The sequence below is a fragment of the Mustela erminea genome, chromosome 4 (genome assembly GCF_009829155.1).
Source record: "Mustela erminea isolate mMusErm1 chromosome 4, mMusErm1.Pri, whole genome shotgun sequence".
NCBI lineage: Eukaryota > Metazoa > Chordata > Mammalia > Carnivora > Mustelidae > Mustela > Mustela erminea.
In genome coordinates, this window is record NC_045617.1 from 145,294,558 (window position 1) to 145,308,646 (window position 14,089).

General features: G+C 40.3%; 1 protein-coding gene across 1 annotated transcript; it reads right to left on the reverse strand.

Moving 5' to 3' along the window:
• Positions 1 to 9,798: 9,798 nt before the first annotated feature.
• LOC116587863 (60S ribosomal protein L23a-like) lies at positions 9,799 to 10,282 on the reverse strand. Its single transcript, XM_032338380.1, has one exon. The coding sequence runs from the start codon at positions 10,267 to 10,269 to the stop codon at positions 9,799 to 9,801; it is 471 nt and encodes a 156-aa protein (XP_032194271.1). The 5' UTR covers positions 10,270 to 10,282.
• Positions 10,283 to 14,089: the final 3,807 nt, after the last annotated feature.

A 14,089-nucleotide genomic window follows, 5' to 3' on the forward strand; every position in this document is an offset into this window, starting at 1 on the left:
TACTGAGCCCTCCTCTGCCTCAGTTTCCTTCTGTGCGAACTGGGAGTGATAATGACACTAAGAGTATCTACCTGATAAGCCGGATGTGTTGACTAAGTGCATTCTAAGCTTGAGAGTTCTGAACAGTGCCTAGCACAGTCATCCAACTCGGATGATTTTCAGCCCTTCGGACCTTGTGCTCTCGGCTGGAAGCCTGACCTAGGGGACTGGGAGCGAGGTCAACATGTTTATGTGTGGAGAAAGCAAGTCTTTCCCTCTGGAGAGTGCGAGCAGCTTACAAAGGACATCAAAGTAAATGGTCATTTTAAGACTTGAAAAAAACTCTGCTAAGCATGTAACATAAGCAGGTAACATGACCTGCATTTCAGCAGTCGTAAATCTCAAATTCGGAGTATGAAATGGCTGACACAGAGGCACACATTGATTGGGTCATGACTTGAACCCAGGCCTTCCGACTGTGTGGTGTGTACACTTTCCTGCTTAAAAATGAAAGACCTTCCACCACCTCCTTCTACCACACGCTTAGGCTAAAGTATGAAAACTCTCTCTACAGTCAAAGGGAAGATTTAAAAATGGCTTCTTCCCTACGGATAGTGATTGATTCACACTACTGCCTAAATGGCTTGTAACCGATCATCCCTGATTATGTCCTGGGGTGAAGTATTCATGGTTGAGACAGTTGAGGAGGTTAGAAGACATGTCGAGGACAGATCCCAGAAAGGGCGGGCTGGTTTCACCATCTGGCCTCGGGTTGCTAAAAATGAGTTTCTGTACAACACGAATAAATCTGTCTCAGTATAATCTACGGTACCACGTGTTGTCACATTTAGTAGTCCATTGTAATTCAATCTCTATTCAAAAACTAGTCAAACAATGTAAACAGAATACATGCACAAAGGAGAAAATATTTACATATCTCATGAAAACATTTGCACAAATACAAGTGTAGGCCTGGGGAAAACCTCCAGACTTCACTTGGTCTCTCCTCTTGCCCCCTACGGAGGCACCGTATTGAGCCAAGTGTCAACAACTACATCCAGTGGGTAAAATACATTAATATAAAGAAATGCCAGAGAGGTCAGAGAAAACCATGTAGAAGGAAATAAAATGTTGACAGAGGACAGCATCCTTCTGCCAAAAGCATGCACGCATATATTCACATGTACACACGCGGGCATATCTGCAAACATGTGCACACACACACGCACCCTACCACACATACACACTCACAAGTGCAATATGCATACACCTGCCTATCTGCAGATATGCACACTACATGCACATACACCCCAACACACACACACACACACACACAGCACATATACCCCAACACACACACACAAACACATGCACAAACACACACAAATACTCCAACACACAGGTGCACACATCTACATATCTGCAAACATGTACATAAATGCATGAACACATCCCAAAACACACATGCACACACACACACAAACACACATGTAGTCTGACACATGTGCACACATCTGCATATCTGCAAACACACACAAATGCAAGCACACACCCCAACACACACATGCGTGCACACACATATATGTATAAGCATGCGCACAAACACACACGTACTCCAATACACACATGCACACACATACACAAACATACACACACAAACTCATGCACATACACACACACACACACACACACACACACACACAGAGAAAAGTGAAATTAAACTGTCAAACCCGCTTCTACTCTCTCACATTTGACTGACCCGGAAGGGGAAGGATCTCTTTTCTTCCAGAGGACATGCTTTCAGATGTCCTGGTGACTTCAAGGATGATTTATTTTCAAATTTCAAGTAGTCAGACGGACTCCGACAGACAAGGCCCCCCCATTAGCCTGGCTCCTGGGTCATGCCGACCCCAGTCATAATCAACTCTTTGTATGAAGAGGCAAGATGGGATTTCTTCTCAGAAATCTTAAGGTCTTAACCGTTCTATTAAATAGAGAAAAAAATGGATAAATGGATACTTTGTAATTTTCAGAAAAACATTATCACTCTTGTTCAAGGCACATAAATACTCCCGAGGGCACTGTGAGGAGTGGCCATCATGCTCACAGGGCCTCCGGTGTGAGAGGGGGCATCCAGAGAGGCCAGGACGGACTGAGGAGGGCGGAGGCCCATTCCTGGGTCGTGGGATAAAATAAGAATTTAGAAACCTCGTTTTCAGTATCCAGGAACTACCTGACCTCCAAATGTTGTTCGATGTTCTTGCCTTTTCCTAGGTAAACTTCAGGTCACACGCTCTCTTCCATCAACACAGGTAAACCTCCAACCTAGAATAATCGTGATGTATTTTGTAGTACTATATTGTAGAGTGCGACGTACATGTGTCAGTAAGGGTTCTGTCAGAGAAGAAACTGGATGTACAGGAGAGAATTACTGCAAGGAGGTGGTTTATGCCACTGCTGGGGGCTGGATAGGCAGGTCTGACACCCCCGGGCCATGCCTTCAGGAGAGGCAGGCTAGAGAGCCTGGACATGAGCAGAAGCAGACATTCCACAGGAAGATTTGATTTCTTTTTCTTCAGGGAAGCTTTAGTTCTGCTTCAAAAGCTTTCAACTGATGGACTCATGCCACCATTTTATCTAGGATTATCTCCCTCCTTGAAAATCAACTAAGGGGTGCCTGCGGGGCTCAGTCAGTTATGAACTGACTCTTGGTTTTGGCTCAGGTCATGATCTCAGGGTCCTGAGATCGAGCCCTGCATCAGGCTCCACATTCAGCATGGAGTCTGCTTGTCCTTCCCCACCTCCTCCCCCCATAGAACAAGTAAAACCTTTTAGAAAATCACCTGATTATGGACTTCAATGGTGTCTCCCAAAGACCTTTGCAGCTACACCTACATTTGTGTTTAATTGAAATCCTGGCAGGTGTAGCTTGGCCAAATGGACACTTTGAAAAGACCATCAGAATCTATAGATATCAGGGACTACAGTGAGGGTCTCATCTACCAACTCCTTTATGTATCGCACAACAGCCCAAGGAGGAAACTGAGGTACAGAGTGAGGGAGTAGATTGTTCGAGATGGCGTAACAAACATTGCACCAACATTTGAGGCCAGGTGATCTGGTTCTAGAGATGATGTTTCAAACATTACTTTGCTGCCTTGAGATCCAAGCTTCCCAGATGCTTTAAAAAACATTTTCTAGAATGTTGTTTTGTCAAGGGACCATGGCTTTTCCTACCAAAATTTCCAGTACCATACTCCAGAATACACTCCGTCCTGCTCTTTTGTTTACAATGTTACATTTCTTTAAGGTAATGATGTTTCTGACAATTAGCGTCCAGGTTACTCTCCCAAGAAGTAACAGTAGATACATGTATCACCTTCTCTATCTGGGCACTAATTCTGTTTAACCCTTAGCGACATAATCCATTTTGTAATCCATTTTATAGATGGAACAACAAAGGCTCAGGTAATGCCACGGTCTTCCTAAGCTGACACATCCAGTGACAGCTAGAAATGTCTCCTTCTGTGTTTAAGCCAGATCAAATTTCTATAAGCCACATGAAATTTCTGTTTGCTGCTTGGAGATGGGAGCAGACAATGAAAACAAGCCTGGAAGGGGGAAAAAAAAAAAGAGGCAAGTAGGATGCAAGTTCATAAACAGTCTGGAAATATTTGGGAACTTAATCATTTTATATAGGATTTTTTTTTTTCCCCACGAGGAACTGCCGAGGAGAAGAAAAAAAATCTTTCATTTGTGTCAAACTCAGCGGTGGTTTGACGGCCACACTTGGCATGTTTTTCCAAGCTGTCAAGGGTGTGAGGAGCTGGGCTGTGCTGGCCCATCTTGCTGACCTTCACAAGCCCAGAAGGAAAAGACCTGAGCAGGCAGGTGGGAGCGCTCCTGAAGACGCGTACCAGCCAGAGGGAACTGCTTCTACGATCCTGCCAAGCTGACTTCTGTTAAAAATCCCAACAACATCCCAGCTGTCCTGACCCTGGGGTGCACACACAACCAAGGAGGCTTGTTTGCGAGATGTCACCCCTCCCCAACCTGTCACTTAGAAGACTTGTCACCTTCTCCATCCCCCATTGAATCCTCAGTGAGGAACATTTCGTTCTCCAGGTTGCTGCTTCAGGAGACTGAAAAACAAAATAATACAGCCGCAGGAAGGTACAGATTTATTACTTAGAAAATTCCTACCCATCAATTGCCTCTTGCTTGCTTGCTTTTTGTTTTGTTCTTTCAAAAGTATTTCAAATTATTAAATATTTTAAATACACAAAGTAATGGATATCTATGTACCTACCCCTGAGACTATCCAGATGTTAACAAGTTTCATCTTATTTACTTTAGATCATTTAAAAGATGGAAAACATTACCGTATTAGCTCACACCTTACTCCCTACCTTTCCCTATCCCTTGTTCCTTGACATTGTTGTGTATCACTCCCATTCACATTTCTGTGCTCCTATTAGTGTCTTTTGGTCTGTCAGTCTATCTCTCCATCTGTCATCTATCTAGCCACGATTCTGAGTCTTTACACACACTTGACATCGTCTACATATCTTTTTGCAATTAACTTCTCTTCTCTTCTTTAGTGCTATGTTTTTAAGATTTGTATTTTATGATAGTTATAAATCTAGTTCAATCATTCCTTTCTTGTTTGTTTAGATTTTTTGTTTGCTCTCAGGAACAGCAATGTCATAACCATCGTGTTAGGACATCCTGTGACCATGTGCTGGAGTTTCAAGAATATCCAGTAGTAGAATGATTGAGTCATTTGGTATGTGTATCTTGCCTTTTTTTTTAAGATAGCCACATTGCTTTCCAAAATGGTGATACTGATTTCATGTATCTACAGCGATGTGTGGGCAGTATTTCCATGAACAGCACAATCATAGTCACGCCACTCCTATAAAGGAACCGACGATTGGCACCCTCAGAAGTGAAGCAAATTTGCAGCCCCTTGTATAGGAATCCTTTAATCCTGCTGTCCTCACCAAGACATGTTACCACAGGCACTATCTGCTTTGCCAATTTATAATAATAAGCCATTTTATTTGTTTGTTTGCATTTCCCTGGTCAGTAGAAAAGTTGAGTATCTTTTTATATGTTCATTTGGTAATTTTTAATTTCTCTATAATGAATTGCTATCGGGTTCTCGTTCTTTCTATTTATAGGATTTTTTACCAATTCAGGGTACAAACCCCCTGTTGTTATTTGTTTCCATGCATGCCAATATCTACTCCCTTTTGTGCTTTGTTTCCTGTAATTTTTTGCCTAATAGAAATTTTTAATTCTAATGTAATCAGACATGTCAATCTTTACTTTCATGTGCTGTGCTGTTCATGTTTCCATAGGAAATCTCTCCCAACTCACATCTAATAAAGGATTTAGCCTTTTTTTTTTTTTTTTTTTTTTTTTTTTACTGTTTTACATCACTGTTTATAGTTGTGTTCTTCATACATGGTCATCGATCTTCATAAATGAATAGTTATGAAAGAGACTTCATTTCCTCTTTTTCTATATGAATAAACTACTGGTCTAAAACCATTTATTGAATAGTCTCTTTTCTCTAGGACTGGATAATTCTACTTGAGTTTCTATGTTCTCTTTCTACCTTCTCTATTCTGTTCTATTAATATATATTCTTTTCTATTCTTGAACGATTGCTGTAATGATTATAGTTTGCTAAGAACTCCTTTTTTTAAAGATCTATTTATTCTTTTTAAAGATGGGGAGGGGCAGAGGGATAGGGAGAGAATCCCAAGTAGATTGCCCTGAGCATGGTGCCCAAAAGAGAGGTCAATCCCTCGACCCTGGGGTCACCACCCAAGCTGAAATGGAGAGTCGGATGCTCAACCAACAGAGCCACTCAAGTGCCTCAACTCTTTCTTAATTGAGATACAATTGACATATAATGATATTAGTTTCGGGTGCACCGCATAATAATCTGAAGTATGTATAATGAAATGTTTATCACAAAAGTCTAGTTATTAAGGGCTCTATAGTATATATGATAATTCTTTTTATTTTCCATTTGAATTTTTCAATAAATTGAGTTCCGCAAAGAAGCTCATTAGTAATCTAATAGAAATGACATTAAATTTATGTATTAATTGTAGGCAAATTCCCTTCTTTATGATGACGTTGGAACTTCCCCTCATCAAACACAGTATATCCTCTAGTTTTCAGGCTTTCCCTCGTGAGCATCATTAAAGTTTGTAATTTTGGTCATGAACGATGTATCTATTGTTGGATCTATATGCTCATAATTTTTTTCTACTTAGAAGTTACATTTTTTTTTTTATTTCCAGCATAACAGTATTCGTTATTTTTGCACCACACCCCGTGCTCCATGCAATCCGTGCCCTCTATAATACCCACGACCTGGTACCCCAACCTCCCACCCCCCGTCCCTTCAAAACCCTCAGATTGTTTTTCAGAGTCCATAGTCTCTCATGGTTCACCTCCGCTTCCAATTTCCCCCAACTCCCTTCTCCACTCTAAGTCCCCATGTCCTCCATGCTATTTGTTATGCTCCACAAATAAGTGAAACCATATGATAATTGACTCTCTCTGCTTGACTTATTTCACTCAGCATAATCTCTTCCAGTCCCGTCCATGTTGCTACAAAAGTTGGGTATTCATCCTTTCTGATGGAGGCATAATACTCTATCCCCAGGGGTACAGGTCTGTGAATCACCAGGTTTACACACTTCACAGCACTCACCAAAGCACATACCCTCCCCAATGTCCATAATCCCACCCCCTTCTCCCAAACTAGAAGTTACATTTTAACTGTTTAGTTTGAAATACTCATAGATTCACAGGAAATTGCAAAAATAGTACAGAGGGGTTTCATCCATCCAGCTCCTATTGCCTCAACAGTACTTTCTTCCATAACTATAGTATGATCTCAAAGCAGGAGATGGACATTCATTTGGTCTGCAGACCTTATTCTGATTTCACCACTGTACGCGAACCTCCGAGCAATTTTTCCACTGGTGTACATTCACATAACGGTCACCACAGTCAAGATATGGGCTGCTCGATTACTGCAAAGATCCCGTCTGCTATCCCTTTAGAGTGATACACTATCCTCCTATCCTAACACCTGACCACCACTACTCTATTCTCTGTCTGGATCATTTTGTCATTTTCAGAGTCATATAAAAATGAAATCTTTTTTAAGTATGCATTATCATTTTGCAATTGGCCTTTTTGCGCCCAGAATAAGTCTCTTGAAAATGTATGTAAACTTTCACATGTATTGATATTTTATTCTTTTTTTTAATGCTAAGTAGTATTCCACGGCAAGAGTGAACCTCAGTTTATTTAACCATTCACCCACTATAGAACCTTCATGCTGCTCCCAGTTTTGGGTTATCATGAGTAAAGCCATTGTGAACATCTGTGTACAGGTTTTTATGTGAACATAAGTTTAATTCATGCTCAGGAGCACAATTGCTGGGTCAGATGCTACTCACACCTGTAGTTTTGTAAGAAACCTTCACAGGCTTTTCAGTGATGATACCACATCACAGTCCCACAAGCAATTTATGAGCGATCCAGTTTCTCCACAACCTCACCAGTTTTGCTGTTCTCATTCTTTTTTTAAATTTTAGCGATTCTGATGAGTGTGTCTTGATCTTTCCTTGTGGTTTTGATTTGCGTTTCTCTAATAACTAATGCTGTTGAGCATCTTTTCTTGTGCTCGGTTGCCAACTGTACATGTTCGTAAGTGAAATAGTCTGCCCGTATAGTTTATGTGTTTTCTAATTAGATCATTTGTTTTACTGTTTAGTCTTGAGAGTTTTTAATATATTCTAGAAATTTCTCATTTGTCAGTTGTGTGCTTTGCAAACATCTTCTCCCACTCTGTGGCTTGTCTTTCTATCCTCTTTATGGGGTCGTTCACAATGTGGAAGTTTCTGTTTTGTTTCCCAATTTTTTGAAGACTTTATGTTTAAGTAATCTCTATACCCAATGTGGGGCTCAAACTCAAGACCCCAAGATCAAAAGTCATATGTCCTACCAACTGAACCAGCATCCCATGTTGTTCTATTTCAAAGGAATTCAATTTATTGGTATTTCCTTTCATGGAGTTTCACAACTCTCCATCTGGCTCTAGTTCTCAAAGATTTTCTCCTACATTTTTTTCCCAAAAGTTTTATAGTTTCACATGTTAAATTTAAGTGGTGTGGTCCATTTAGACTTAATTTTGTACAAGGTATGATGTGAGGTTTAAGCTAAATCTTATTTTATTATTATTATTATTATTACTTTTGCTTCTGGATGTCTAGTTGTTTTAGCACCATTTGTTGAAAAGCTACCTTTCCTCCATTGACTATCTTTCACAATTTTGTAAAAAATCAGCTTAGTACATTTTTTGTATCTGTTTTTGGGTTCCGTTTTTGGGTCTGTTTTTGGGTTCTGTAGTTTGTTCCATTGATACCTGGGTCTCTCCCTCTATCAATATTATACTGTCTTGCTGTTGTAGCTAAAGAGTAAGACTTAACATTGAATAGAGTGATCCTTCCCACTTTATTCTTCCTTTCCAAAATAATTTTAGCTTCTCAGTCCTGTCTTCCCATACAAAGTTCAAGAATAAGCTTGTCCATGTCCACAACAACCTTGCAGGGATATTGATAGGAATTATTTTCAATCTATAAATCATGCTGGGGAGAACTGACATCTTCACTATGTCAAGTCTTCCAGTCCGTGAACACAGTATGTCTTCCCCTTTATTTAGGTTTTCTTTGATTTCTTTCATATCCTTTTTCTTTCCTGACAGACTGAATGTACTAAAATTGGCTATTTTTATCTGATTCTTCTTGACTGACAGATACTGGGCACCCAAATTCTTCAGTCTGAATTACAGGCAAACAGCTTACTTAAGGTCAAATGAGAGGGACAGGACAGAGTAACAAAAACAGTATCCATTTCCAAGAAAGTAGCAGGAACTCACCCTTATTTAGAATACCATCTTGGGAAAGTTACATAATCTTTATTTCTTTGATGTTGTCCTTTGTGATGGGGAGGCAATACTAGAGTTCCCTATCAAGGATACATTTAATACTTAAAGCAGAGCTTGGTGCACCCAAGCACCCTACATCATTTTTTTATTTATTTACTTATGGTTTTAGCTACCATTGTTATTACTTGCCAGTCACTTTACCTAGCTTACACCACAACAACACTGTGTGGTAAACCATATTATCACCCCTGTGAAAAACAAGATCTGGACATGGAAACACAAAATGGCAGAATTGCTCTGACCCATTTGGCTTTAAAGCCCATGATGTCCCCCCACCAATATTCTCAGCCCCTGTTTTTTAACCTATCCTCTGAAGAGTCACAGCTTGCTCTTGGTGGCCTCTAAAGTCTTTCAGATATCCAAACCAGGAGAGGAGAACGGGAAAGGATCAAAGAAAAAACACCTTTCCTTCTCTATGACATGCAAAACAATGAAGACGAGGAAACCCTTCTCTTAACAGTTACCCTCATTCGTGGGCCTGCAACTGAATTTTAAGTCTCTTTCCCTTTGTTTGGTTCTTTGAGAAATAGTTTAGTCCCACTGTCAACATCATTTCCCCACCATTCACCACAGAAGTTTTCATGACTCTTACGGTAAGCATTAAATCACTTGTCACGGAAGACAGACGGAAGGACACTAAGAAATGAAGAAGAAATGAAGAAGAGAGCCTTGTCTGAAAGGGAGAGTGCACATGTAAGAAGGGGGAGGGAGGAATGACTTTTTTTTTTTTTTTATCATGAAAAAACTGTATTTAGATTTAGCCAGCCAGACTCAGTTTAGATGATCCCAATTTTATTGGCAACATCCAAAGCATCATAGTCAGGGGCCAGCCGAACGCATGCCTTCTTCTCTCCATCAGGCCTGATGAAGGTGTTGACCTTGGCTACATCCATGTCATCGAGCTTCTTCACAGCCTGTTTGATCTGGTGCTTGCTGGCCTTGACATCCACAATGAACACAAGTGTGTTGTTGTCTTCTATTTTCTTCATGGCTGACTCAGTAGTCAGGGGGTACTCCATGATGGCATAGTGGTCGAGCTTGTTTCTCCTGGGGGCGCTCTTTCGAGGGTATTTGGGTTGCCTTTGGAGACGCAGAGTCTTGGGTCGTCGGAACGTAGGTGATGTGCGGATCTTCTTTTTTTTGTGACTGTGGACGCCTTTCAGCACCGCTTTCTTGGCTTTCAAAGCCTTTGCTTTGGCTTCGGCTTTGGGAGGGGCAGGGGCTTCCTTCTTAGCTTTCGGCGCCATCTTCGTAAAAGGGATTTGGGGAAGAATGACTTTTTAAAAATTAAAGATAATTCATATTTTACATTAGGAAGATGTCAGTTAGAGCCACATGTACCTTGTTTTCTCCTTCATCCTGAAGGTGTTGAATCAGGCACACCATAAGCCCCGAAACTAGGAAAGAGCTTGGCACCTGAGTTTCTGGAAGCCTTCCTAGAAACTGGTCCAAAGCATACATTAAGCCATGCCAGGAACAAAGGATCACAGCTGGTAGATTTCTGTCCCCACTCTCCTCGTACCCTGAGATGGCGGGACATTCACTGACAGTCTCCCGTTATGTGGACCCATCTCGGAAATCTGCTAGTTGGTTAATTCTGAATTGGGGAGAAGCAGACATCTGGGCTGCAGAAACTAATTTGGGAGCTGTAGGGGAGGCTGTTCAGTCAGAACAGGGGAGAGAACACAGAGGGTACACGTGCAGGAAGAGATGGAGTAGGCATATTGTTTAACTGTTTAACTGTACCACACCAGCTGCTTTAAGACATGCAGTGACTTAACACCAGAGTAGTAGATACTTACTCATATTTAATTCTAAATAAGTCCTCCTGAATAGCAGATCACCTTGAACATGGCTATGTAGTGATCTAGGTCCTGTCTACTGTGTGGACCCACGCTCTTCAGGGTCTTAGAGTTCTGTGAATGCCACCAAACACGTGACAAAAAAGGAGAGGGATTGCTTGGACATGCATCAGTTTCCTTCACACCCTCTTAGTACAGATTAATCGCATGGCACCACCTAACTGCTGAGGAAACTGATAAATCACAACTGTCATGTACCCAGGAAAAAGAGAAAGGAGCCTGGGTATTTACCCCCATCATCCCTGCCCAGTGATCTCACAGAGAACCTAGTCTCAGACGGTCTTGTCCAGAAGGTAGACCAAAGGCTTGGCAGTTACACAGACCTGTTCTCCAGGCCTCCATGAGGACAGAATTCCATCAAGTCTATGCAGGGAAGAAATCACTGCAATTCACAGAAGAACTCAGCTGAGAGCAAGGTGTTTTATGAAAGTGCTCCCACTTTTTATACCCGTGAAGTACTTTCCAGGCTCAGAGTATACAGTGTTCATTCCTAGCATCTTGGCATGTTGGCTTTTCCTTATCTTTCTCATCTCTGTTTACGCTCAAGGACCTCAGAGCCCTCTCTCTCATTCCCCTTTCTACAAGTGTCCCTTTACCACCAGTCAAACTCTAACGCATTACCCTGTTTGACTTCTTCACTGAAGTTCTCTGGATCTGAAATTATTATACCCATGATATTTATTTTCTCTCTTTCCCACTGGGATATAATCTCCAAGATAGCCTGGGCTCACCCTGTTTCAGACACTGGCCATGGCATTTCCTCAATAAATGATGGCTCGATGAATCAATAAAATATATCCTCCTACTTATAAAACTAGGGAAATCGCATTTCTTTCTCCTTGAATACATAAGAAAACAAAGAACTACAAATATAGGCATTCCTATGCCTAAGAAATGCCAGTGCTGTATTAATTCATCACCACTTTAAAAAATGATTCCTATTTAACTATGTCACTATTAATTCTTTTTATTATAAAGCAATTTAGAGAGATTCCTTTAGAGTGTTCTGTGTCTGATAGGTCTGCTTGAGGTCTAAAAAGTCCTAAGTAGACACACAAATAATTAAACATATCCTCAAATTTATACTATGGTTCATATAGGGTAACTATAGTAAAGTTAAAAAGAACATAGAATGAAATAAACAGTATTTGTCCTTTTAGAATCGGTTCAGTAACAAATAACCAAGCATGTCACTATCCATTCTATTAATCCAAAATCTAAAATATTACAATCTTTTCTGCAAAGCCAATGTAGCATTTTTACCAGAAAAATTAAATGAAGATATAAAAGTGACAGTCAAGAAATATAATTAACAGTAAAAATTTTAGATCTGAATATTTGGGAGATCATTATGTGTCTAACTTAAGAAAAAAAATAGATTCTATTGATGGATTTATAAACAGGATTTTACATCGCGGGGGGGGGGTGCAAATCTGTAGCCTATTCAGTCTAGAAGTCGGCTAGCACACTTTCTTTCTGTGAAACACAATCTAAAGCCATAGCATCTCCTCTTTTTTAAGATCCAAGCGCCCAAAAATGTGTATTTCATTTAATGAACAGAGAAACTGTGTAAATAGATCATTTCTTCTATTTGCATCCAACACAACATCTCTCTCGCTCAGAATACATGTGAATTCAGGAAATGCCTACCACAGGTTTTATACTGTCACTTTATTTATCTCATGTCACTGCAGTTCCAGCCTGGCTAATCATCCCAAATAGTATTGGCAGGTGCTTCCATAATATGCGGTACCTGCGGCAAATCTCGGACTGTAGCTCCTTTATGATCCATCTTATCAGCTCAAATAACTGAGTTCCGGATGAGTAATGAATGGGCTGTTGCTCTGGCTTCACATCCACCAACTTGAGTCCTATCAGTTCTACAGACGCCAAAGGCAGCACGTTCTCCTGGCTCACCATCGGCTTCCCCTCCCAGTGGGATGTCCCAGCAGCACTGCTTCTGCCCTACTTTTCAAAGCCAAGCACTGAATTTGGGTCCCAATCTCCTGCCAACTCAATGCCTCATTGATTTTCCTTTATTGTTTCCAAGTATATTGTGTAGATAAATGAGTGGTGGACAGGATTGTTTAAGTTTGGATAAGGATTTAGTAAAGATTAAAAAAAAATGTTTGGGTATTCATACATTGCTTATCTACTCCCTTTGGAAGCCAATGGGAAACCATCCAAGAAAGATTTTATATCCTTGCCAACATTTCCTGCTTTAAGTTGGGTGAAAACAGCATGTGGTCCTACTTCAATACTTACATGTTTTCAATTTTGGTCAGAGTCAGAAATTGTTTTAATAAGCAAGTTTGGGAAACAAATCGGCAAGTCAACTCAACTTGAAATTCTGAAAATCTTAGGTTCTGGATATAAACGTAGGTATGCTCCCTTTTGTCCAAAATGGACTGGATGGCCAAAGTGAACAGAGGAGGAATGGAAGCAATGGTTTAGAAGTTAGAAGAAGTTAGTCTTGGTTTAACAATGATTCCTTTAATAAATCTGGGTGGGTCTTTTAGATCCTTGGTGCTTTCATTGGCAAAATTTACATATTCTAGGTAAAAAGCTTCCTCTAAAAAAATGTAAGTGCCTTACAAATATGAAACTTGTTCTAATGGATGTAACTTTTTCCTCTTTTAGGCTCAACTTTGAAATCAGGCAACTATCTTGAACTTCACCCAGCAAAAACTCATTGCTAATATTTTAGGTTTTTGGTTTTTTTTTTAAAGATTTTATTTATTTATTTGACAGACAAAGATCACAAGTAGGCAGAGAGAGAGGAAGAAGCAGACTCCCTGCTGAGCAGAGAGCACGATGTGGGGTTCAATCCCAGGACCTGGATCATGACCTGAGCCGAAGGCAGAAGCTTTAACCCACTGAGCCACCCAGGCGCCCCTAATATTTTAGTTTTTACAATATAGATATGCTTTCCACTTATAATATCAATTAGTTATCAGTGGGAAGGACTTTTCGTTACATTATTTTGTAGGAATATGCTCAGTTTTCATGCTCTTTCTAATTTTAACCAGGACATGCAAAATCATTTAGCATAAACTAAGCTGGATTTAGTCAAAATGCTAAAAATTATCTGGGCACAAAATGAGAGATTTTTGTTTGATCATTATTGGTCATGAATCTCATATCCTCTGCAGCCTTTTATGGAATGGGTGATACACTCTTTCTTCATGCTCACTGTACCCAGAAA